At 39.8% G+C, this 26,139-nt stretch overlaps 1 protein-coding gene across 2 annotated transcripts in view; it reads right to left on the reverse strand.

The window, feature by feature from the left end:
- ptprz1b (protein tyrosine phosphatase receptor type Z1b) overlaps positions 1 to 26,139 on the reverse strand; it is an 83,610-nt gene that overhangs the window by 6,278 nt on the left and 51,193 nt on the right. The window contains exons 7-30 of one of the 2 annotated variants that reach the window (XM_050036190.1): positions 24,503 to 24,660; positions 22,621 to 22,771; positions 19,741 to 19,925; positions 16,319 to 16,445; positions 16,163 to 16,215; positions 15,150 to 15,617; positions 14,834 to 15,014; positions 13,354 to 13,581; positions 8,546 to 8,690; positions 8,369 to 8,460; positions 8,184 to 8,269; positions 5,821 to 5,841; positions 5,125 to 5,221; positions 4,955 to 5,037; positions 4,669 to 4,803; positions 2,167 to 2,298; positions 1,863 to 2,020; positions 1,598 to 1,733; positions 1,353 to 1,499; positions 1,081 to 1,174; positions 810 to 883; positions 572 to 700; positions 292 to 444; positions 29 to 171 (exon numbers count right to left, since the gene is read on the reverse strand). In XM_050036190.1, the coding sequence (XP_049892147.1) occupies positions 29 to 171; positions 292 to 444; positions 572 to 700; positions 810 to 883; positions 1,081 to 1,174; positions 1,353 to 1,499; positions 1,598 to 1,733; positions 1,863 to 2,020; positions 2,167 to 2,298; positions 4,669 to 4,803; positions 4,955 to 5,037; positions 5,125 to 5,221; positions 5,821 to 5,841; positions 8,184 to 8,269; positions 8,369 to 8,460; positions 8,546 to 8,690; positions 13,354 to 13,581; positions 14,834 to 15,014; positions 15,150 to 15,617; positions 16,163 to 16,215; positions 16,319 to 16,445; positions 19,741 to 19,925; positions 22,621 to 22,771; positions 24,503 to 24,660 (3,376 nt within the window). The remainder of the gene's footprint in view (positions 1 to 28; positions 172 to 291; positions 445 to 571; positions 701 to 809; positions 884 to 1,080; positions 1,175 to 1,352; positions 1,500 to 1,597; positions 1,734 to 1,862; positions 2,021 to 2,166; positions 2,299 to 4,668; positions 4,804 to 4,954; positions 5,038 to 5,124; positions 5,222 to 5,820; positions 5,842 to 8,183; positions 8,270 to 8,368; positions 8,461 to 8,545; positions 8,691 to 13,353; positions 13,582 to 14,833; positions 15,015 to 15,149; positions 15,618 to 16,162; positions 16,216 to 16,318; positions 16,446 to 19,740; positions 19,926 to 22,620; positions 22,772 to 24,502; positions 24,661 to 26,139) is intronic. The other variant, XM_050036191.1, reaches the window with a different exon arrangement.

Here is a 26,139-nt window from a genome sequence, read left to right on the forward strand (position 1 = left end):
GAGGTGATCCTGTCTAAATAGTACTCACGGATCATGCACGACTGTCGGACTGTCTGAATGTCTGCTGTGCTCTCTGACTGTGCTGACCAGATCAAAACTGTTCCTGATGGGACTGTCCGGGTTGGGCCAGCAGGAGGCGCTGTACTGACGCACCTCCAACACATAATTGTTCTACACAGAGTCAAGTGAGAAAGAGAGCACAAGTTTCTTAAATTATTGCCTTTAAATGTTTATATACCACATATATATATATATGTGTGTAAAACACAGTATACTATGTGTGTGTGTTACCTGTGGAGAGTCCAGTGTAAAGTCCTGCACCAAAAGCCTCTCGTCATTGGACAGACACACTTGCTCCTCCCCCAAATATGACACAGTGAAACCCTCAAAGCTCAGTGGCTGGTCTTTACTGGGCCAGTAAACACACGACTCAGCCTCTTCACTCTGACACAAACAGGAAAACATGTAAGACTGAGTGTTTGTATACAGTTGTTTTATAAGCACTCTACAGAGTATGTGTGTGTGTTTGTCTGTGTGTGTGTGTGTGTGTGTGTGTGTGTGTGTGTTCTACCTGACAGTGTGTGTCTGGCAGACGGACAACAGTGTGTGTGCTGTGTTCCCAGATCATTCTCCAGAAATCTGCGACCGTGCTGCTCAGAGGAGTCTGGCTCACTATGAACTCCTTGCTGTGGTGATGTCCCTGTGAAAATACAAGCAGCGTTAAACTGCGAAGTGTTCTGTTGCTGTCGTACAAACAGCACAAGAGCCCTTTAACAACAGTTGCCATAGACAATCCCCACTAGTCTTACCATGACGTAGGAGGCGTTGATGTACCCTGTGGAGTTTGTCTCTGAAGTGGTCAGACACACTCTTGATCTTTCCACTATATAAAAACACAAAGACATGAGTCATGAACCCATTTTCACCACATGGGTAACCAGTCACAGCAGTGGTCATATGTCGTGCACCTCAATCTACCACTGACTCAAGGGTGTGATACTGTGTCATTTTTGATCAGGCTGTGGATGAAATGAAACTTTCACAGCTCTCCCCCTGGGCTAGAAAACGAGCTGTGCTTACCAGGCATCAGAGCTCTGGCTCTGTTCCTCTCAGCATTGCCGTCTCTCAGGGCAGTGCTGTAGTCTGCGTGCTTCGCCTGACGCTGACTGATCAACTGAAACACAACAGAAAGAGTCTGTTACATTTGCAATATTCAAAGTGTTGGCCAAGTGCCCCTAAAATGTAAAGGCCAAACCCGAGTGCAAAACAGAGGTTTATAAAGTGTGTGTGTGTGTGTGTGTGTGTGTGTGTGTGTGTGTGTGTGTGTGTGTGGGGGGGGGTTCATGCTATACCTTGAACTGTTTGTCCATGCGTGTCCTGCCTGACGCCCCAGGGATCAGAAGGTCAGACACATAAGTGTGGAGGAGGTCAGAGGTCACTAAGGTGCCACGGCTCAAGATGGCCTCCACCAGAGTGTCATGGATGAACACGTACTGCTCCTACAGGAGAGCGACAGATGGAGGAACAGAGACATAGTTTGTTATCAGTAAGGACTGACTGTATGGACGCCACAGTGTGTGCGTGTGAGTTTGCTTACCTCCGTCTGAACCAGGAAGTTCCTCTGTGTCCGGACATGCTTTAGGAAACCAAGGACGTTCACTGTACCCTGATCCTGGATCTGCTGCAGCATGCTGTCAATCACGATGTAGGTTCCTGTCCTTCCTACACCGGCACTGTGACACACATCACATGATATTGCATATATGAAATCGTAGCTCTCTCGTCTTCGGTATTAAAGAAGAATCTGTCTCACACACACACACACACACACACACACACACACACACACACACAAAGTTTACCTGCAGTGTACCAGTACAGGTCCCATCTCTTGTGTTCGCGCCTGGGAGGATGCTCTGATGAAGGACAGCACAGGCAGGGTGTATTCTGGGACACCCATGTCTGGCCACTGGGTGTAGTGGTAATGAAGGACTGTGTGTTCAACTCTCCTCTGAGAAGCCTGGAGGACCAGAAAGGGTGTTATTACAGTATGTGTGTAGGAAAACACCTAGTTGGAAGTGAACCTCAAACTCACTTTGGACAGTCAGTGTTGTTTATTGTATACGTGTGTTGGACTAAGACAGGGGGAGTGTGTGTGTGAAGTACCTTATTTGTGGTGTCTCTGACAGTGAACGTCCGCAGTGTGTAGTAAGCGAGGGTTTTGCTGCTTTTCAGGGTCACCTGGTAGGAACCGTATTCCTCCTGGTTCTCCTCCGGCCAGTACTGGTCACATTTTGTCTGTAGACAGACAACAAAGATAAAACAAGAGCAGATGACCAACAGAGATGTGTGAGAGAACAGTGGACATGTTCCTCTGTCTGAACTGATGCTGTTGATGTGATCCTTTTGTCCCTGTGAGGGAGCTGTTAGGAGAAACTGTTCTCTTTTCAGCATGTCACAGTTTGACAAGAAATAATGTATTGTAGCTGATGTAACCAATCCAAATCATAAGGAGGCAGCAATCACACAGTACTTAAGTGCTAAAAAAGGCTTGGCTCCTCCTGCTAGCCGATTATGGTATGCTGAAATTTACAATTTCATAGCATACATTTTAAAACTGATATATGACGACCTGCAGTGACACTGAAAACTTAAAGCTGTAGCAATCAATATTTCATATGAACAATGGGTCCTATGATTATGGACAATATGAAAGGGGTCATTCATGGATACAAACCAACTGAGAATTATCACCTCTGCAGTTCCCCTCAGCTCTATGGAGCATTTTATCCTCTTTAAGCTCAGTGTTTCAGCTTTACAGACAGCATCTGTACTGTTCTGATTGAGTCTCACCGCTCTCTCCAGCGATGTTTTCAGCTGTAGCAGGCAGTTGTTCTCAGCTAAAAAGACAGTGGGATTTTTGGGACTAAACTGACACACATCCACACTATTTCCCATTTCTTGTGAAATGTAATTAGAGGGAAATGAGGAAAAGTTCTAGGCAGAAACCAAATTGGCTGATGCAAATAAAATATACACATACCACTACAGAAAAACTTCCTTTATGCAAGTCCTTTATGTTCTTTTGCATAAATGCAATTGCATTCTTTTGCCTTATTATTAAAATCAGAAAATTATTAATTATTAAACTAAAACTCTCAGGCTGGGAACCCATAGCTTTATGCTTATTTGTACCTGTTACATTTAGTGTTCCTTGAAATATGACCCATGTGTTTTGACTGTGGCTGAAGTTGTACCTTAAAAACAAGTCAGTTTCCAGGGATTCCCAGAACAGAAAATGTCTCATTTTCCTCAGGAGTAAATGGAGACTAAACAGAGCTACAACAGAGTGAATACTGGACTTATATTTGCCAGGTGGACAGAATCACGATGCCAAATGAATGCTAGGATTTCTCTCTTTACTTGTTGTGCAAATAAGCTGCTGTTCACTAACATGTTTGACTTATCAACTTTATAAAGTTAATTTGAGGACTAAAGAAAGAGTTTTATGCTTGGTCCATCCTAATTACTGTAATTTCAGTTACTGTGCATCCCTCTGCTGACCAGTGGTGGAATGTAACTAAGTACATTTACACAAGTACTGTGCTTAAGTACTTTTTCCTCCATGAAAATAATAAAATAACTTCAGTTACTTTACAAGTTAAGATTTTTGCACACTAAATATATGAAAATATACAACTGCAGCTGACACGATTAGTTGATTGATTAGAAAATGAATTCATAACTATTTTAATAATTTAATTATTTTTCACACAAAAACATTTTGTGGTTCCAACTCCTCAAATATGTCGGCTTGCTGCTTTTTTCTTTTGACAATTTTTAATTATTTTTGATTTATTAGAGATTTAGAATTTTCTGCATTGAATATTTTTACTTTAATACTTCAGTATATTTCAGTGTACTTACATATTTTTACTTGAATAACATTTTCAGTGCAGGACTTTTACGAGTAACAGAGTAATTTTACAGTGAGGTATTAGTTGTATAATTAGGATCTGAATACTTCCTCCACTGCTGCTGCTGACAGGGCATTCACAGCATCACACGTTTTGACGGTTTTTTTTTTTTGTTTTTTTTTTATGTAACGATACAGTGCAGAGACTCACAAACTCCATTTAACTTAATTTAAAGCACGCTGATTTCACTACTACTACTCGGGGTGTTACGTATGCTAATAGGGTACTTATGATCAAGTGGGATTCTTCATTCAGCATACATGGTCAGAATAGATTTGGATGTGGTTAAGAATGTTTGGTACATCTAGAGTTGACTTCTCATACTTTTTTCTCTTCACAGAAAATTGAGAGAGAACTTAAGAGCATGTTTCTGCATGAGGACCAATGTGTCATCTCACTTGTATTTTTAAAATTGACACTTCCCCCCTTCTGACTGTCACTGACAAGTCCGAAAGCACTGACTTGAGATAACGTTCACTGTAAGGTACAGTTCAGTATCTCATTTAGATAGCATGAAGGTTAGAAGGCATCAAAATTAAAGTGAGATGTTTACATTGAAATAAAAACATTTCCAAACTCTACAAAAACTCTAGCTTGATGATAAAAAAATACATGAATACTCAAATTGCCGGATGTGCAAAACCAGATGTAACTTTACTGATCTATGTGGAGAAGCTGGTGTTTGTCCTACCCGTCCTTTTTCCTTGAGGTTGGTGATCATGACAATAACTCCAACATTCTGCTGCCAGATCATCCTCCAGAAGTCTTCCCTGCTCGCTCTGAGAGGCCCCTGAGCTGCGATGTACGCTCTCGTTCGCTCATAGCCCTGCAGAGGAAACCGCTGAATATAATGTACAGTAACAATAGTGGAAAAGACCCACCTGACTGAATCTATTTCTGGTTTGGATTTTACTTGGAATACACTGTGCTGTGTCAGTCTGCCTATAAACATGCAAGACTGACAGTAACATACTTACATCTACAAAGTTAGCATTGATGTAGTCTCCACATTTCCCGTCTCTGTCCAAACTGTTGGAGAGTTTGACTCTACTGTGATCATCTGAGAGAGGAAAAAAGGTCAATCAGCTTCATCACTGCTGCCTTTCACAATTATACACTCATGTTATCAGACTGAACAGTGACGTACAGGCCAGTATGTTTATGTATCTGTTCTTGCTTTTGTTGTCAGGGTGATTGGAGCTGTCAGCAGTGATGCCCATGTCAACCGTGCACGCCTGTACTTCCTGAAAAACAATATAAAACACAAATAAGATTTAAGTTAGTCACTCAGAGAAAGCTAAACATGCTAATTAGCACAATGAGCACTGGTGCCACTGAGTGAAAATGAAATGTGGTTGTTCTTCTGGACAAGTAAGGTTTTTGCTGTATTTATTTATATTCTATTGGTCTATAGTTTTAATAGTATTACGATACAACAGTCAAGTGATCACAGTGAAGACAAAACAACAAATAAATAAGTACTTGTGAATGATGTAACAAGAATTAAGATTTGTGTATGGAGAAAACATAAAAAATTGTGAAAGAAAGAATATCATATATTAATCCCTGATTCATATTCAGGAGAAAAAGCCATAATACATGGTCTGTATGTGGCCTGCATTAAAGCCTCATATTCAATAAAGATGCTGGCCAACAAGCAGCTGCATCCTTGAAATGTCTGTAAATCTCTCACATCTGAAATACAGATGCTACGGTCTACAAGCTGACTGGTTGGTCAACAAATGGGCAAACAAGGGAGACCTCATTTTGAACAAAACTCAAATGTTCCAGCGTTGAAAAGAAAGAAAAAGAAAACCACACCTCTACACTGTAGGCGTCTTACCTCATAGGATTCTTTGACAATCTAATGGAGGGTGGTGAGGATGCAGAAAGCACGACGATGGTGGTGGAGGCGGTGAAAGGAGAGTGGGAGGGGGGGACAGGATGACAGACAGACAGACAGACAGGGAGTCAGTGCAGGTACAGGAATATGGGGTTCAGATACACACAGAGAGGCGGTGCTACAGTAAATGGGAAATACACTGATATTACCAACCGAGCTGCAGACTTGTAGCTTTCAACCATGTTAGCCATTTCCTGTTACACTGTTAAATATTACGGCATTGTTTTCATTATGCAAATACCGGAAAAATGTGTGTGTATCTACAAGTCAAGGCTGTGATCTGCCCACATGGTCCTATAACTTTGCCTGTTTTGTCTCTAAATGAGAATTAGATTGACGTAAAATGTAGGTTTGTAGAAAATGCAAAAACACTACAACAAAATGGGAGTAGCACACAAATACACTGACAGTTACACGGGAGAGGTATATTTAAATTAATCCTATCTGTGTGTGTTACTCAGGAGGCTCATGCTAGGAAACAGAGGTGACTAATGTCATGCAGATGTACTCATTGTTGAAACTAATCCACAAACTGTTCTAAAATACATACACTACATCAACCTCCAGAGACCTGAGCTTTTGTTTGGTATGCATTTTTAATTTCTTCTAGCTATTTGGGATTAGTAGAACCTGATAATCATATCTTTGAATAGTGGTTTTTGAAAAATTATGTCCTCATATGGGGACATTGGGTTTATTCTCAGTAACTATTAAACTGTTTATTTCAATGCCTGACAATTTTTGTGCCAAAACAAAATGACAAACAACGCAACATTTGTTCAATGTTTTGTAACTCCATGGATTAGGGGTCACTGTTCAAGTCTAAAGCTGTTCATTGCAATTCCTGAACATGGCTGTGTAAACGCAAAATTGCAAATAATGCAACAAATCTAAAAGCCTTATGATTTGTCAGTTTTGTTACTCTGTTAAATTTCCCCTGCTTCGTCCCCAATAATACACTAATAAAGTCTGATGTCCTCAAACGAGTACTTTAACTAACAGCATCTTCACTTGTTACTGTTGCTAAAATTGATAAAAATTGTATGCCATATCAAACTACAAACTCCCTTCATCATAAATAAACAAGTTTCAAACATGAAATGTGACACGTTTTATAGCTTTTGCACTTTTGTGTCACGATTGGCTGGTGACTGACTTGGCAGAGATGCTGCCATCTTGTTTTTACACTAAATCGTGTATTATGCTTTTGCTACCACTAAATGGCATGTGAAAGTGTCTATAAACAAGGACAACAGGTTTAACTTTAGCAGAATATAGTCGAAGGTGCAGCAATCCCAAAACATAGTGTCCTAATATGAGGATGCAGGGTCGCAGGAGGATAAGATATTTCAATACTCCATATGAGTCATTTCTCTGGTTTTAAATTCAGTATGAGCAGAGATGAAGACTTTACCAGCCTAAATCTTATGAAGGGAGGTTTTTATCGATTAAAACCTGCCTACTGAATTCTAAATCCTGACTTAATTTTCTGATGTTTGCGTGTTTGAATTTGGAGTCTGTGAGGAAAACCAAGTAGCACTGCCATGGTTAGTAGCAAACACCCTTCCTACATACTGTTGCACAACATGTTTTAAATGGAAGTAACAAATTATCATATTGCTAAATGATACCCCTGGAGACATGATGTTAATAGAGATATGGAGGAGCATTAAGGAGCTATGACAAATGGAGTGATCTCTTTATTTCTGTGCTGGTTAAAGGGGCTCTATGCGAAATTCAGAGTACATGAGTTGTCTGGACAGGGTTCTCATCATGAAGAGAACTGAGCCTGCGGCTAGCAGCTGACAGTGCTAACTCCATAAACAGGGCTAAACAAAGGCAACAGTGCTGACAGAGCTAGCGGTGTTAACCAGGGAGAAAACAAAGAGTGGGTGCTACTCTTCTGCTACAATGCTGTCCCAATATCAGTGGTAACTGCTGCTTGAGCGCAGTGCAACGCAGCAGCAAAGAGCTAGCCAGTTGGATACACACATGCACGAACATGCACACGCAGCCAGACCATCGTACCACAAGAAACCACAGAGAAGCTCAGATTAAAACACACACAGAGGGAGTGTGACTTCATTCTCTGCTCAGGATGCCGTTACTTCATTGTATCTTAACATAGCAAATACAAATATGCTGCTATATTAATGCTCTGAATCTCATATACAGAACTTTTGAACCTTTGAAAGCCTTGGTGTGCTTTCAAATTGTCTTGTGGCTGTCTATGTTCACCTTGTGATAAAGGCAATTGACATTTAGTTCAACTTAAATATTCCAATCATGAACATTCAGTGCACCTCAAACTCCTTGGAGAAGGTGTTGGTGGTGTGCAGCTCCATCACATGCTTCACAAACTGTTTCACTGTCAGTGGCTCGTGACCGTCTGCAACAAAAGAGTGAATGTTTAACTGCATAATTTATATTGTGGCTAGATAGCATTTGATATCACAGTGATAACGTCCTTTTAGTGTGTGTGTGTTACCCGTGGCCAGCAGCAGTGGTGTAGATGGAGCTGAAATGACTTTAGGTGACGCGCTGTCATCTGGGTAGAAATTAGCTGCCTGGAAACAGTTTCTGTGACACAAACAAATCAAAACCTAAGTGAAGAACACAGGTGAACTTGATTTAGACACAATATTGACCTTGCATGTGTGTGTACCTCCAGTAGACGAGTATGCCCACTAGTACAAGCAGACAGAGTATGGTGAGAGTGGAGACGACAGCCAGAGGAACAACTGTCCTCTTCTCCCTCTCCACACCTCCGACCAGGCCGACCCGAGACTCATGGCTGCTGTTGCTGCCCTCTGAGAGAGGAGAGGCGAAGAAGAAGGATGGTGTGTGTTGAGTGAGAGATAGAGACAAAGGGGGATAGAGAAAAAGAAGGGTAGAGTGGGGGAGTGTCACATAACACAAAGATCATGTCAGTATAATAATCTCTACAATTTTAGTTTAATGTAAGTTTATGTATCAGGAATTCCACAATAATTTAGCAAATGTGGTAAGGTTGTTTGCAAGAATAACTTTTTTAAGCTTAATTTATAATGTGTTTTGATCACAGCAGTAATTCAGTCTGTCTCCAGTTTATGACAGATTTCCAAATTGCTAAAAAAGTGTCACACATTAAACTGCTTCTCCTGGCCAGTTGGGGACAGCACAACACCTTATAAAGTTGATATATACACTTGCTTATTCAAGGGTGACATGGTGTTTTTCACCCTGGCCCCGTTTTCCCATGTTTTTGTGTCTAAGTGACTAATGGAGACAACAATTTTTATAACTGGTCCAGTGTTGAGTGAGAGGCCTGCAGCCAGTAGCGGTCAAACAGGCTGCAATGTAACCACTCTGGGCATGTTCGCAGCATCAATTTACATCCACTGCAAGTGCTTGTTTTTGCTACTGACAGGCTGTCTTGAGGTGAGTTTGGTTAGATGACTTAAATACAGTTTGTGGTTAACACAAGCTTAAGAGACTTTTGTGCTTTGTTCTACGACATAAATTACGCCAGCAAATATCCCATTCATGAATTTTGAAGCTTTTATGTGTCTTAAAAAAGGCGCTTGCTAACAAGTGGCTAAATGGGACTGCAGAGTGTCATCACGCTGAACAGATATTAAGTTATTCATAACATTAGCTTCTTACTTTTGCCGATTGCATTAAGGCTTCAAAAATCATACAAGTGGTGTTCATTTGTGAAGATTATTTTGCTGAACAAAACATGTAGGTATCATTAACTTTTGTTTGCCAGAGCTTATTCTAGCCAATAATCCAAAATCCAATGGAAAAACGTCATAGGCTTTTTGACGAAGGAACCAGTGTGATGCTGACTTGCGCGTCAGTCTACAGAAAACCATTCATCCCTGGAGTCTTCTTTTAGTGTTTATTTAAAAGTAGTCTGGTGGCTTTGGAGATAACAATTTCAGGGCTGTTTCTGGTGAAAGAAAAAGGATCTTACTCTTTAACAAAAAGCTCTCTCTTGGTGGGGATCCTTTCCATAACGCTTTCAGACATTTAGAATAATAGTATGAGCCTATCACTGACAAAAACAAGCACTTTCTGTGGACATACATTGTGGACATACATAGTGTGCTATTGCAGCCTGTTTTGTGGCTGCAGGCTGCAGCCCTCAGCCCTTTTCTTCAGTACTAACCCCGATTTCAAAAACTAACTCCATTAGTCACTTCCACACAAAAAACATGGAAAAATAGAGTTCAGGTTTTAAAATGCTACAGTCATCCCTTTAACAAATACAGCTGAAACTGGACAACATTAGTATTCATCTACAGGTACACTTTTGGCTCCCTGGTCTAATATTCTAAGTCTAATATTCACTTTGCTTTTAGCTGTGTTTTGGAGCTCTGCCAGCTTCTGAGGGGAAATCTGTCTTTTTAGCTGCCTGCTCCACTGTCTTCTTTAACTAGCTGCTAACCATCTGCGGTTTCGTGGTGTGCAGGTAGCATACAATGGGTTTATCAGAGCCCTTCGGCTATAAAATGCTGCCTGCTGTGGCTGTAAGAAAAGGCTGATTGTTGCAGATCCAAATCAATGAGCTGAGAGACGTTTCAATGCTCTATAAAGCTGAGGAAGAATTGGCTGCTAATTCTCTGTGGGTTGATTACTATGATCAACCCCTGTCACATTACATGGAGTCATTTCATCCTCTGTTAATATAAAAACATTGATTGTTACACTTTAAGTGGTTATAGCAATAACAGTGTTGTTTGTTATAAATGTCTATCCGGCCACTGTGGCAATTGTGGCTGAATGGCCTAAACAAAGAGTTCCACCTCACTCAAACTTTAGCAAACTTTGACATACTGTACCCTATGTGTATGAAAAGATGAGAGAGAGGTAAACTACACAGCTCTGGCTCACTGACAGAATGCAACAGGGCAGAGGAAAAGCTTGACATTGAGAAACATTTACCTTCCATGTCCTCCTCTGTGTCCTTGTTGCCATCTGTCAGTCTGAGCAGAGGGACGAGACGCCCCAATAGGGGACTTCTTTCAGCATCAAACAACAACCCGTCCACATTTGAGAACTGCTCTTCAATTACATCTGCATCATTTTCCTCTTTACCGCCTCCTTCCTCGTGCTCCTCACTCTCCACACTTCCATTTCTTTTACCATCACCGTCTCCCTCTTTGTTTTCCTCCAGAGTAGAGTCAGCACCAACATGACTGTCAAGACTTATGTTTTGTCCCTCTTCATCATGTCCATCACCATCACTATTTTCTTCACTACTGTCAAACAGAGGGAACTCTGCTGTAGGTTTATCTTGACTGACAGACAGCTGGAGACCATCTCTTCCCTCAGATGCTTCGTCTTTGTTGCAGTCTTCCCCATCATCACTTTTGTCACCACTTTCCTTTTCACCTACAGCTTTGATAGCTTCTTTAACATCACTGACTTTCTTTTCCCTTCCTTCTCCATCTTCTCCTCCATCTCCACCACCCTCTCCAGAACCACTGATGTCCTCAGGCCAGCTTAAAACTCTTAAATTGGACTCAATTTCATTCCCACTAACGGTCTTAGTGTATATTGTCTTTCCTACTCCACTCTCAGCTTTAGTTTCTTTCTCTTTCTCTTTCAGCCTGTCACAGCCCGCTGTGCTATTGAGCTGTCTGGCACTTTCATTTGTTTCACCATCCACTTTCCACACTCCCTGATTCCCCATGTTGCGTGCTCCTTCTTTTTCTATCTTTTCTTCTTCCTCACCACTTAACTCACTTTCATTCTCCTCCATTTCTTTCTCTACTGCTGTTTCCCACTCTTTCTTACTACTTTTGCTTCCAGTCCCATCTGTGTCCTCATCTGTTTTTCTATCCATCTTAATTCTTGTTGATCGACTATTTTTCCTTGTATTATCCACCTTCGAACTTATAGTTGTACTTGGAATAGTAGAAAAGTTAGTCTTGACTATAGTGACTTCATCAAATTCCTGATTGAGCCTGTCATTATAAAGGCCAGAGCCTGATCCACTTCCCCCTGCTGTCCAGTCTGTGTTAGATTGCTCTGAATCATGAGGATCGGACAAAGTCAGACCTTTAGAGTCAAAGAAAGATGTGACTGAAGTGGAGCTGCGGTCGTCCTTGTGTCTATCTGTCCTGGCTTCCTCTTCATCATCGGGACGTGACAAAATGTTTAGACCATCTTGAATCCTACTGTCAGTATTTGGGGTATTTCCTTCAACTGTGTTTGTTTTTGGTAAGTCGATAGTACTCAAGTCATAATCAGACAGCACAGAAAGGGAATTCTTGGTGATCAAACGTTCCCGAAAATCCAAAGTAGTAGAAATCTGAGAGTGCGCTAAATCCATTTGTAGATGGACAACAGAGTGCTCTTCAGAGGACTTGTTGTTATGATGAAAGATAAGGCCACTCCTGTTATCTTCAGGGAGGGCTGGAGTAGGACCGAAACTGATGATGTATTCACTAAAAGGGTTGGGGGATTGCTGTTTGAAAAAATCTCCTTCAGCAGAGCCCCCTTCAGAGACAGAGCCTGCAGGATTTGCAGGGTTGATGATCACTCCAGTAGAAGTGTTTGGTGAGTTTGTTAAGCCAGAGGACAGGTTGATGGTTGAGTCCTCAACTTTAGACATGGGTGTATTTGCTGTAAGAAAAGCCAAAGTAAGTCTGAAAAAAATGCTGGATGCCAGCATTTAAATGTGCCAAGAAAGATGGAAGAAAAAGTAAGAATTGAACCTTCCAGGTATGGCGCACATGGCAGTGAGAAAGACAGAGGTACAGAGTCTTGACTCAGCAAAGGTAGACTTTTTGGTCATCATCATGCCCACAACTTACACAAAATGCAAGAAGAGAGCTAAGACTTGGAAGTTATTTATTAAGTTCCAGAATGAAGAGATGAACAAATGACATACCTTCAAGATAAAGTGAACCCTGCATTTTGTGAGGACAGAAGAAAAACCTACCACCAGAGTGCGCCATTGAGCCACAGAAAAGAATGCAAATCCAGAAGAGGAGTCCCAAAAGTAGATGCTAATCATCGAGCCTGAGTGGACTCAAAATATGACCTCATGTGAAGTCGAAACATGCTGCGAGATTTGAGGGAGAGTCAAGCATGTTTAATTGCTGATCCGGTACAGAGAGTTGCTGATTATCATTCTAATCATCATTAACGCCAGCTCATTCTTTTCGATCATCGTTATTACCACCACCACTACCAGCGTTACCCACATCATGCCACTATACAACATGCCACCAAGATCACAGAACACAGCAGTGATTAGCCAAGCAGCAGCAGTGGGCTATTAGAGGAGAAAGGCAATCATCCACCACAATTAAGTCCAGCTGTCTACCAACCACAAAAAAACATTTATCTATATTGCTGCTGTTGTGTGAAATCCCTAATAATATACATTCATAGTCACTTTTAATTGGAAGTAAACACTGTACTTTTTAGAGAACATAATATATTTCTAGGAAGGGTTTCTAAGGTGTTTCATCTTACCGTTAAACATGGGCTGGGTTGTGTGCATCAGCACCCTGAGAAGAGAGGAGGTTGTGAATGTTTTGTAGACAGACTCAGCCAGTGTGTTGCTGGCAGTTGCCGCCCTCGCCTTGATCCAGACAGGGGATGAGGTGGAGGACACCGAGGTCACAGTGTCTGGATAGGGTTTGTTCACAGGGGCATCATCATCTCCAGAGGACGACAGGGAGACTTTGTCCACTTTATCACCTGTGGGACAGAATGTACATAATGATGATATGACACGATGCAATATGATACGATGTGACACATGTTGAGCCACGACATGGCATGACATGACATTGGCCATGTAATGATATGACACAACATGATATGTGATATAATTTTTCATGATGACCTAACGTGACCTAACGTGATGTCACAACATTATGTGACATTGACATGTGACATGAAATTACAGATGATCTGACAGCCACAATATTATATAATGAAGGATGTCACATAATGGGACATCACATCACATGATGCATCACATGAATAAATGAATGAATGAAGTTTTTATTATTGTGTCATGCACACAAATAGCCCGCAAAATTCATACAAGCTACATCCAGAATACTGCAATTGTAATAATACTGAAAGTACAAAATAAAGAATAACAATTTGAGTAATTTCAAGATCATACATTTCTGACAAAATATTTACTGAATAATTCTGGAGATTTATTAGCGTAAATACTAGTAAAATAGTTCAACTTGCCTTCTTTCATGGGCTTGTGAGACATTGTTAGCACACTTGTGAACAGCCATTTGTTATAATGATTACAACATAAAGGTATACTATGCAGAATTGTCGGTTACAGTTCGTAAACACACTTGCCAGCGGCAATGAAAGTAAAAGCCAACCCCAGATTCAATCGTTTGGTGTTTCGCCTCGCTATATTTGCATTTTCTGCGCTGTGTCTCTTGGATGCCGCTGCTTACAGTCTGGCACCTGGTCACTACCCTTTTTATAAAGTCCTGACCTGAGTGCTGTTGGGGAACACACGCATAAACATCTTGAACACAGAAAATAAGAAAATGCTGGCAGAGTGTAAAGTCTCTGCAGAATTTATCATACACTTCTAGTGGGTCATAAGTGAAGACGTAATTCCCATAAGTGATGAAGTGATGAGTCTATACATTGTTTTTGGGAAAATCCTGCCTAGTATATCTTTCAGTAGCAGTAACTGTCCAAAAATATTTATTTGAAAAACATAAAAAAATTAGGTATCAATCTAAATTTAAGCCATAATAAAGCAAAACACAATCTAAACTGTGTCAATCTGAGCAGAATCAGTGGCAAACATAAAGTGGAAGAAAAAAAATCTTCTTCTGCTGATACCTATTTAAATATTTATCAACCTAAATTTCTCCCTGGCGCTGCTCAAAGTACCAACCAGAGATATTTTTTGTAAACAAGAGTGCCAAAAAAAGAAAAATCCCTTCCAATAAAATCTGACCTGGCAAAGCAGCAGACACTGTTGCAGCAGAAGTGGTTGTTTCTAGTGGGAAGTTGTTGACTGTGTCTTCATAGAAGATATCTGTGACTTGCATGTCCTCCACAGGAGGGGTGTAAAGGTCTGACTGGGGAGAAGGGAGCCCACTCTCTCCAGCTTGGTCTAGTGAACTGTGATCTCCTGACTGCAAGAAGAAGAGGCAAATTGCAAAAACATTGGGTTTCTTCAATTTGGACAAGGTTAAACCGAAAAAAAAAAAACTAGTCTCCAAACAACTTTGCATTTACATTTTGTGTGCCAGAAAACTTCAGTGAACTACCTGTTGTGGCAACACTGACAGCGAGGCCTCCTCTGTGATTTGTCGGCGGATCGTCGGCAGTGTGGTCGTCCGAGCAACTGGAAACAGGAAGCCCGGCTGCTCTGTTACCTCAGTCACCCATATTGCACCGTTGCCATCAAAACCTGCTTTAGTGATTGGCCGGTGCGTTGGATCACTATCCTCGTAAATCCAGTTCTGATCCATATCATCGGGTTTAGACCTGCTCTGGTCTGGTTTCTTTTTTATATTCTGGTTGAGTCGAGTTTTCTGTAGAACAGCAGACTCAGACGGGGTCTCTGGGGTTGAACGGGTGCTGACCTGCACTGGGAGATTGTGGTGGTATGTAGGTTGGTTCTGGTAAACCCTGGTCTGCTCCACTGGGATCTCCTCCACGGGGCTGTGGTCGTCTGGAGAAAAATCCACCTGATTCTGGTTCTCTGGCCTCTCCGATTTGGCTCTAGATGAGAACTAACACAAGGAAAAAAGCACTACTGTGTGGAGCTGTGGCACAAGATGTTTGGTTATATACTGTCTGTGATTATAAGGGACAGGCTTGTTGATGGAGAAACTAAAACGTGAGGGTTTTTATGCTGTCACCCCCTCTTGCGTAAATGACAGAATATAAACATCCTACAAAAGACACAGTGGTGATGAAGTTGTTTACTTCTTTAATATTCAAAATGAGCTGATAATAAGGCATTAAAGTAATCTCCATTAATGCAGTGTGGAAGAGCAGAAGCTGTACTGGTTCTCTCAGTGAGAAAAACATGGGAGCCTTTTTTTGGTAATCTCTCCTAAAACACGCTGCAAAGTCTCGTATAACCTTTTGTACGGCTCTCCAAACACTCAGTGACAAGCCTCCACTGAGATAATTACAACAATTTGCATAATAATTAGGTTCACTGATATGACTAAATGCAGGGCAAACTTCAGCACTGCAAAAGTAATTCAGCGAAATGAATGCCAACATGCAGAGTGGTGTCAGGTGAAACCGCAGATACGGACCGCCCTACCTCCCTGGTGCCTTCCAGATCTTTTGCGACAGCGTCAGGATCTGAATCACTTTCTAGAGAGAGAGAGGGGGGAAAGAAATAAAGACTTTCTTACAACTGTAATAAATGTAACAGATGGAGTTGGAGTTTTTCCTTTGTCTGAGTGTGTGTTTGTACCAGGGTCCTCTAACGGCATGTCCACTATAATCTGGTCGCTCCATCGTCCTCTGAGTCCATTGGTGCAAAACGCAACCACCTGAACCACATAGCTGCTGTTGGCCAGCAGACTGGGGATGATGGCGCCCTGTAAAGTCACATAGATGAATTTAAATTAGTGGTTCACAATCTTTTTATTGCCTGATGTAAACCAACAACCCCTATCAGATGAGCTCAAGTACCCATTTAAGAGAATGTTGCAATAATGATCATGGAATTGATGATGTTTAGGTTTGGTCTGCTTTTTTCTTCTCAATAGATTTTGCATTCATGCAACTTTCACTTGGAGAGGCGGCGCTTGACTTTTCAGACCGTGCTCTAGCACTTTTAACTGTCTATATCTATTTCTCTGCACACTTGCTAATTAATTTTCATGCACTCCCAGTCGCAGCAGGTGGTGTTAAGGTGTTACAGCTGCCTCCGGTCAGCAGGGGGTGCGTCCTGTGAAGCTGGTTTATAATAGGTGGTTTTGAGACAATAAATATACAAGATCAGCATCATTGCAATTTGTAATCCAACATCAGTGTTTATTTTTCTCTAAAATGCAAATATGTGAATGTTGTTGTTGTTCTTTTTAAATAAATCATAATTACTTTTCTTTCATCACATAAGCTGAGCTATTCCAAAATCCTTCCATGAGCCCCTGGTAACAGCAGAAATACCCCCTGGGGTACAAGAACCAATGGTTGGGAATCACAGATTTAAATATCTCTGCTTTGAAATGTCTTTCCACTTTCAATTCACATTTATACATCATGTAATAATAGTTGTATTGATGACTGGTTGGTTTCCTTTTAGACGTTTTTAAATATTTTTAACACAAGTTATTGACAGTTTTGGTAAGGAAAACACTGCTATCCATGCTGTATTTGACATTTATGGTAAATTATCTTAATGAGAATAATATTTGAAGTTGCACATACGCCAATAATGATAGCGTTAAAGCTACCTCATGCTCATTTGTTTAATATGGACTTGAGTGCATCTCTATTAATGGTAATCAAGCCATGATCTAGTTGTAATTGCGTTACCACAGTAATTGCTAATCTTAAAAAATAATTAATTATGCCTCTCATGGGTTTTTATTAGATGTCTTCATGCACATAAAAGGCAGGTAAACTAAATTCTCAGTCCTTCATTTGTGCTGTATGAGGGTGGTCTGAGTATTGTCGACTTGTAGTCTACATACATAGATGCAAAGGCTTGTGCAAATTCACACACTCAGACCCACAGACCTACATACAGATACATATACACAGATGGTGCTGGTCCAGTTACGGATGCTCAGTGACCTGTTAAGAGGCCAAGATTGATCGTCATTATCAATCAATTGATTACTTTGATCAATCCAGATGCCAACAGCAGTCGGCATGTACACAGAGAAGTGAGAGTGGATGGATGGATGATAGAATTCTCATACATTATGGTCTAATTCATTCATTATAATGAACAAGTCACTTTATTTACAAAATGCACATATACATGCCCAGTTCTAATATGTTTAATAAAGGGTCCCAAGATCCTAAGAAACCTGGGGTGGACATTAGACAGAGTATCTTGAATTTCTTCAACGTATAGACAAGAAACAATGTCATTTTTAAAGCAAGAAGGGGGAACTGATTTGCACCCTCTCATGATCACCCTTTTTTGCTATGACAATACCAAACATGAGGACTTGTTGTAATGCTGGAGAAAGCGTCAAAGAGTATATAGAGCAAATCAATATCACAGAGAGACAGTCAGGGATTAATAAAAGGACCTGCTTGATTCTAATGGTCCACTTCTTAAATATAAACCTTTTCTTACAGAGAAAACATTTTCTATTACGTTTAAGGAATTAAGCTTTGTAATCAAATCCATAACTAACAGCTTATTAGAGCTCATGAACAGCTATAAAAAGCAACCTGAGGTTCCTAGATTTTTTGCACTCATTAAATAAATGGTATTGACATCATGAGCAACTGTTGCACCAACAGACATATTAGGAAATGCTTCTGCAATACTAGGAAAACACCACCACAGGGAAAATCTTTTCAATCTCTAATTTTGCAGGCATTAATTGGCTCAAAGCTTGGCGTGTTCCTTTTAGATACTGTGTTACAAATAAAATGAGAGAAATGCATCTAAAAATATTGCAAAAACTATATATATCAAACAATTATATTATATTATTATTTTGATAACAAATATAATTTACCTGCAAGACTGAGCAAGTATCCATCTGTTTTATTGTGGCCCATACTGTACTACATTTCGAAAGACTTTAAGAATTATAAATTGTGCAAAACAGCACACGCAATTATGATGGAAGGTAAAAAATATATCATTTATTTTGAGTGTGATGATTAAAATGTATGCACTATTCTCAACTTCTTTATGTAATTAGGGAAATTTCATGATTCAACCCCTTCTTTTTAAGATGTTTTTAACTGAAATTGATTTTATTTTGAGTCTTACATTTATATAGAAAAAAGCGAACTATGTCAGAAGCTAAAATTCATTGAGACGTGTTGATTCAGTCTCAAATGACCCCTTCTTTTTGAATTCATTGTTTATTTTATCTGAGTTTATTTTACTTAGCATTACTTTTTATTATTTCAAATACTTACTGATGCAACCATTACCCTCTGTCTTTGCCAGTTAAACTGGTATGACTGATTGATTGAACTTTCTTTTAACCAAAAAAAGGAAAAAAACAAAACAAAAAAAGTTTGTGACGAAATACTAGGATACAGTTTAGACTTTCTCTGACTAATGATGTGAAATATTCCTAAAATGTTCATAACGTTACCTTATACTCCAGTGTCTCTCTGACCTAATTTGAGCAAGGCTAATTAACATTAGCTAAATCTGCCATCTCCAGCAGATTTGTGTCCGTTTTGATGGACAAACACACAATTACAGGTGAATTCAAAAAACAAGAACAATGGACAGAAATACCTTCTGTCTGTGTTTACTCTGTTTTGTGATCAGTCAATGTAGCCAGCAGTCCCCTGATAAACGCTTGATAAAACTAACACCCCTGATAAAGTTATTTTAAAGCTAATTTGATAACACTAACACCCAGCTACATTGATCCAAAACCAAACAGAGATAAGAGAGGTTCATTTTTTAATTGTAGGGGCCTTGTCTATACTCTTGATGTAGCATTTGTTTTCTTTTTTTATTTTGAAGTTAATCTAAAGAGCATTGAACAAGAAGACAATGAATAAGTTTTGCTTTTTGAATAAATTGCTGGAAATTTAGCATTTTTTCTTTTTATCAAAATTCATTATTCAGAGCAATAATCAACAGATTAATCGATTATCAAAACAGTTGTTAGTTGCAACTGTACATGTGGGTGATGTTTGTTTTGTAGAGACATGTGAAGAGATCTTTCATACCACGTCCTGGTCCCCGTCTGTCCTGTACTCCTGCTTACTCTGGTCTTGACCCTGCAGCCTCTGGTAGGTGACGGTGTACCAGTCGATGGTTGTGTCGTAAACCACACGGGGACGTTCCCATGTCACTACGATAGTTGTGTCGTTCTGGGCGTCAGCTTGAACGTTCTCTGGCTCCGAGCTGCAGGCTGGAGATGGCAGATAAAGAAAAAGAGGGTAAGACTGGCAGAAATTCTGAATATTATTAGCATGCAGAAAACTCAATTAAAAAACCTGAAAGAAGGAGATACAAAAGACAAGACATGGTACAAATGCAAATGGATATCTAAATCTGAACAGCACTGAAATGGTCTGTCACATCTCTCTTTTAGTTCAGTACTGCTGAAGGTAACTTGATGTTAATCGACTGTATTGAAAATGGAAGAAAATAGGAATGCATTTTAAAAAGCCCAGCTCAGGAGGTGAGTGTGGCGATGAGTGGGAGGTGTACGCATGTGTGTGTGTGTACGGCTGCATTAATTTGTTACAGGCAAAAAGACCCTTTTCTGAATTTCTGAATACTTTATTTCAATTTCAAAAAGAGCTGCAAAATAAATTGCCTGCACTGAGAGGAGCAGGAGCACAGAACTACAAAGTCAAGCTCCCTGGCAACCCAAAAGACCTACTTTACTTGAGGGTCGACTTCATGAAGATGGAGAAAATTATATCTTTTGATGATTCATGACGAGGCTGACCTTGGAGTACAGTGTTAAAGCTACAGCGAAGGCAGACGATGGGCAATATTTTCAGTCATGGAAAAAAATAAGATTAATAATGTAATGCAATTCAATTTTCTTCGCCATGCTGCCCAGAATTTGGTCTCTTCAATAGCTGAAGAGATTTGAGCCTGGGAGAAGTGGGAATTCTGGGTTGATCTCTTTAAAGCCTAATAAGGAAAAAAAAATCTCATAGTGCAAAATCCTAACATGCTGTATCTGCTCAGAGTTAATAGCGCTGTTGATCAATACCAGTGTTTCAGCCAATACTTGGCTGCTGAGATCTCTGCTAGTCCAGGCTTACCTCCTGGCCTGTTTTACAACTAAAACCCTCTGTAAGAAGACAAGTGATGGTGCACGACTTATCAGCTCCAATTCTAAGAAGTATGGCATCAAATTGAGCTCAGGGGAATGCAAACATATAAAAATATTCTGTAAATGTGTTATCTACAACATGAATGTGAACCCAAAATCGTAACCAGCAGTCATGCAGCACAGTGATCAGTTCTCATAGTCCACATAGCAAGTTGCGAGATGGCCTATGGGCACGAAGCCCGCCCCCATTTCAAAACAGGCTCAGCACCAAGAACAGCAACTCTAAATCAGAGTAACTGGAACCGGAGATTTGACGTTTATTCACTATTTTTGCTTAAAAAATAATTAACACGATTACTTTCAGCTACCTATTGTTCTGTCAATCAACTGATCAATTAACTGACTAATCGTTTTAGCTTCTTCATTTTTCCTGCTTACAATTTGGGACTTACATTCATGTTTTAGAAATAAAATTTACATGTGGTTTTTTTTTTTTTTTTTTTCACATTTACATTCCACTGAGTTGAATTAGATCCCATTTAGGAGCTTCATTCTCCAGCCATGACACCTGCATCTTTGAGTGCAGTGATATACTGTATTACTGCTGAAGAGATTTCCTCTAGTGCCAAAATGCAGCTGTCATGGACCAATCTTGGAACCCATCGGCTATCGTTCTCAAGATGATAAGCCTCTGGGGGCAACGGCAAATATTCTGGGAGGTGTAGCAAGCAGTGTTGGGGCAATGATTTCCTCTTCCAGAGGCCGGTCATTCTGACCTATCTCTATAAACAGATATCTACATATGAATCCAGATACGTTTAAAAAAAGCTAATATGAAGCTAACTAACTGTTAAATATCTACACAATACATGCAATAATGTAAATAGCCTATTTATTATATCTTGCTTTAATTTTTCACTGCTCACATCATCTCTCAGTCTATGATTAACTGTTTAATATCTACACTATCCCGTGAGTCAATAACGTGAATCAGCCAGTCTGTGTCTGTATTATACTTTACTTTTTATGTAGTGCTTTATGTTTTGTTATGTATTGTTTGCTTACTATATTGCTCTTTGTTTCGTGCAGTTTACTAACACTAACTTCTGTTTGTCTTTTTACTGATTCGTATATACATAGCTTTGTGTTTTTTTTCTGCTGATGCTTCCTGTTTGCGTTATCCCTCTGCTGCTGTAATTTCCCCGCTGTGGGATGAATAAAGGATTATCTTATCTCATCTCATCTTATCTTACATGTTTCCAGACAATAGCTGACGGATTCCAAGACTGCATTTTGGTCAATGCGTTCCACCTCTCCACACGGACTGTTTACCTGCTGCTCAAATGTGATTGGTCAATACCACTCGTCTACAAATGACTACAAACAGAAAACACAGTAATTCCGATACCAAAAGCATGTCCTGTTACCTGGTGATTTTGTATACACATTCAGACATGAGTTTACAGATATTATTAATGGACTTCAGTGGTTGAAAGGACAGATGCTGGGGTTTGGAAGGAGCGGACAAAGATTAGATGCATGGTATCATGATTGTTACTGGTCATCAGAGGTACTTCAATACCATATTGATACAAGCTGGGCTATTGGCTATTTAAATTATGTAAATACTAACCACTGTTGTAAAATAAATGTAGTGTAGTGTGTTAACATGACACTGAATGAGAAATAAAGTAAGCTACACTAAAATGAAATGAACTGAAATGACTTTCAGCTCAGAGAGAATGAGTTAAGAGAAGAAATAAACGACGGTGAAACAAACAAAACGTTTTGTTTGGGTCATTTGATGACGTACTGGGTGTGAGCACGTCCTCCACTCCGGTGTACGAGGCAAACACCTGACCCATGAACTGTTGCTGCTGCTCCCTGAAGTTGTTCTGCAGGTAATCCGTCAGCATCACATACCCGGCCTGCTCCATGGTCATCACCTCACAAAACACCTCCAACTGAGTACAGAGAGAGAGCCAGACAGACGGAGAGAGGAGAGACGATAGGTGAAGAGAGAGAGTAGCAAGTCAAACAAAGGGAAGAAAGACGTGTCTGTTGCATCTTCCCTGTTTCTATGCAGTTGCCAAAACAAACCCAAAACCGACATGCGTGTGTGTGTGTGTGTGTGTGTGTGTGTGTGTGTGTGTGTGTGTGTGTGTGTGTGTAAGAGGCTTGTGCTGGTGCCAGGCGGAGGCAGAGAGACAGCACTGCTCTATTTTTGGTTAGCTACGATGTGCACATGTCATGCCTTGCCACCCCCGTTTCAATCATGCAAACACAGACAAACACAAGCACACACAAACCCACAAGCACATATAATACACACACAACCACTTTCATGACCTCATTCACTCGCCACTGTTCTGCTACATAATTGATGATTATTACACAGATGATTTCATTCAAAGACGTTCCACAGAGGTTTTATAACGTCGTCACCCTGGAATCAATCTGCAGTAACGTTACAGTGTCAGCTTGTGTTGTCGCTGCATGACAAGCCTTTGTTACAAAATCATACCACTACAGAAACCCTACTCTGAAAGTTCACATTTTGACTAAACATGTCACATTGCATCACTTCAGTGCAAGGTTTTGTTTTTATTTTGTGCACAGATGTCAAAGACAGCTGACCTGAAACCAGCCACAGACTACAACTAGACACAGCAACTACAGGCAGCAGTGATGTCAACTTAACAACAGATGTTTGTCTTTTTAAACTGAATACAAGCCAGTGTACATTGTAGTTATTTCAAATATAAAGCATTGAAAATTTGTATCATAAAGCTCCAAGGCTTTCATCAGACACAATGATAAATCAATTTAGTAGTTGAAGCCGCTGTCATTGATTTCAAAAGAGGCTTTTCCTTCATGACTGTCGGCCGTGCTAGAGTATCCTTAAAGAGTAGATGAAACACTTAACAGTATGACTGTGGTTCCTTTGATTTTTACCTTGGGCAAGATATGGCACTGCAATTGAACTTAATATCCACCTAGATTTGCAAGGATTTTACGTTTTTGCCAACTTGGTGCAGCCATCTTACAACAAGCTAGTTGGTGACATCACAAGAATAGTTCTCCTTTTTTTTAACTACTTGTAGAAGTTGTTAAACTAGGCTTGGTGAACTTGGTATTGTAAAGCATATTTTGTTCTTTGATGGCTTTTTTGTAAAATATATTTAGTCTTATTGGCTCAAAAAGCATTTGCAGTTGGTTTTTAACTTTGTCCCTGGGTCTTTGTATCTCATCTTAACTCTTAAACTCCACTGTATCAACACTTATTAAGTTAGAAACTAGTTAAACTAGTCGGAGGTACAGTGCGGTACTTAGCATTCCTAGTAAACAACCATTCTCATGACACCACCAACTAGCTTGTTGTAAGATGGCTGTGCCCTGCTGGGGAAAAAGTGAAAAACTATTTGGTTTTCTAGCAAATCTAGATGGCTATCAAGTTTGGTTGTAGTGACATTCTTGGTAAGGTATAAGTCAAACAAACCACAGTCATAGTGTTCAGTGTTTCATCACCATTTTAAAGGTACTCAGGGTTAGAAGAGTGAATGAGAAATAGTGTTACTCAAAGTTGTCTTTATTCTAGGACTTTTTTTGTTCAGAAAAAAAAAGCATTGGTTACAGTGTGTGTGTGTGTGTGTGTGTGTGTGTGTGTGTGTGTGTGTGTGATAAAACCTACTGACCTGTGTCTCAGATATGGCCACAGTGTGTTTAAAGATGATCCATTCCACAGTTTCCGAGCAGGGAGGAGCAGTTAGTGAGCCGTTGTAGATGTAATATTTATCTGTGTTATTAGGCAGCAAGGACCGTAAGGTGAAAGCTTCTATCGACCCGCTCTTACCTGGTAAAAAAAAAAGAAAAAAAAAAGTCTCATCAGTGACAAAATGTCACAACATTAACAAATGTTTTGCCCCAAGCTGTAAGATCACCTGGGACAAAGCATTTTAAAAATGTCACTGTATGTTAAGTCTATGATGTGCATCATGATATCGCTCATAAGCAGTCAGCGACCCTTTGTAGTTTAATCATGTAGGAGAGAAAAGCACATTTTTTTGTGCATTTTTCATTATCATTATTTGACTTCCTCAAACAATAATAATATTATAATAACATGTCTTATTTGTATAGCACATATCTAAACAAGGTTACAAAGTGCTTCACAGAGTGCATGAAAATAAGGCAAGAATAACAATACAATATTTAAAAGAATGTTGAGAGCTGAGAAAAATAGTGTGTACAGTGGCAAAAACAGAACAAAGGGAAATAAAACACAAAAGTTACAAATCAAAAAGTACAAATCAGACATTAAAATGGAAAGCTTTCCTTTAAAAATATATTTTAAGCAATGATTTAAAAACAGGTAATGTGCTAGTCAGCCTGATCTCCTCAGGCAGAGAATTCCAGAGTTTTAGGGCCCTGATGGCAGAAGCCATCAACACTTGTCTGGTATAATTACACTAAAACTACAATTTATTTTGCAGGAAATTTAGTTCTGTTGATAATAGGGATGTCACGATATGAGATTTTGATATCATAATTATTGTCAGAGGAAATATTATAGTTTTCACAATTATCAATCAGGGAATTTATTACTTGACACTATGTAAGGAAAAAAAGACATCAATAACACAAATTTATTATTTCCACTTCTTATAGTGTAATGTTTGGTTACTTAAAAATCATTTATAGTGGTTAAATGGGAATAGACTACCCTGAACAAAGGTTACACAGACAGAGAGGGAATGACAGTCACAGTCCTCCTTAGTTGGTGCTATGGTATCCCCGCAGGATTCTGAAAGTAAATAGTAGCACGTTGTGAACTACCTTCAGAGGGTTTTAACTGTTTTGGTTGATCTTTGCATGATAAATAGTTAAGTATTTTTTACTTTAACTTGGGCATACAAGGGTTTGAAGATGGAACATATTGGAAGTGTTGTACCCACTTGCCAACTTTCAACGGCAAATTGGATATATATCTTCTACTCTCTGGTCATTTTGTTGATATCCAATATGCTCCCACACTGCTGATTTAAGGGGCTCTTATTTGGCAGATATAAGGCTGGGATGTCAGTTTCCTTTTAAATTTTTACAGCCCTTCTTCTCAACCCTTCAGGTAAGTGGCACACACAAAACAAACCAAAGCACACACACGTTATTTGACTCGCAAAAGTAGATTTCATAAGGCAACAACGCAGCAATACGAACACTTTAGATATCGTAGCTTCTAGAATTCTTACGTTTATGAAAGTGGGATGTTATGTATCCACAGTTGAGGCAAAATCAGTTGATTTTGACATTCGTTTCCCCAGTGGTGACCCAG

Source organism: Epinephelus moara, chromosome 23 (assembly GCF_006386435.1).
Source record: "Epinephelus moara isolate mb chromosome 23, YSFRI_EMoa_1.0, whole genome shotgun sequence".
NCBI lineage: Eukaryota > Metazoa > Chordata > Actinopteri > Perciformes > Serranidae > Epinephelus > Epinephelus moara.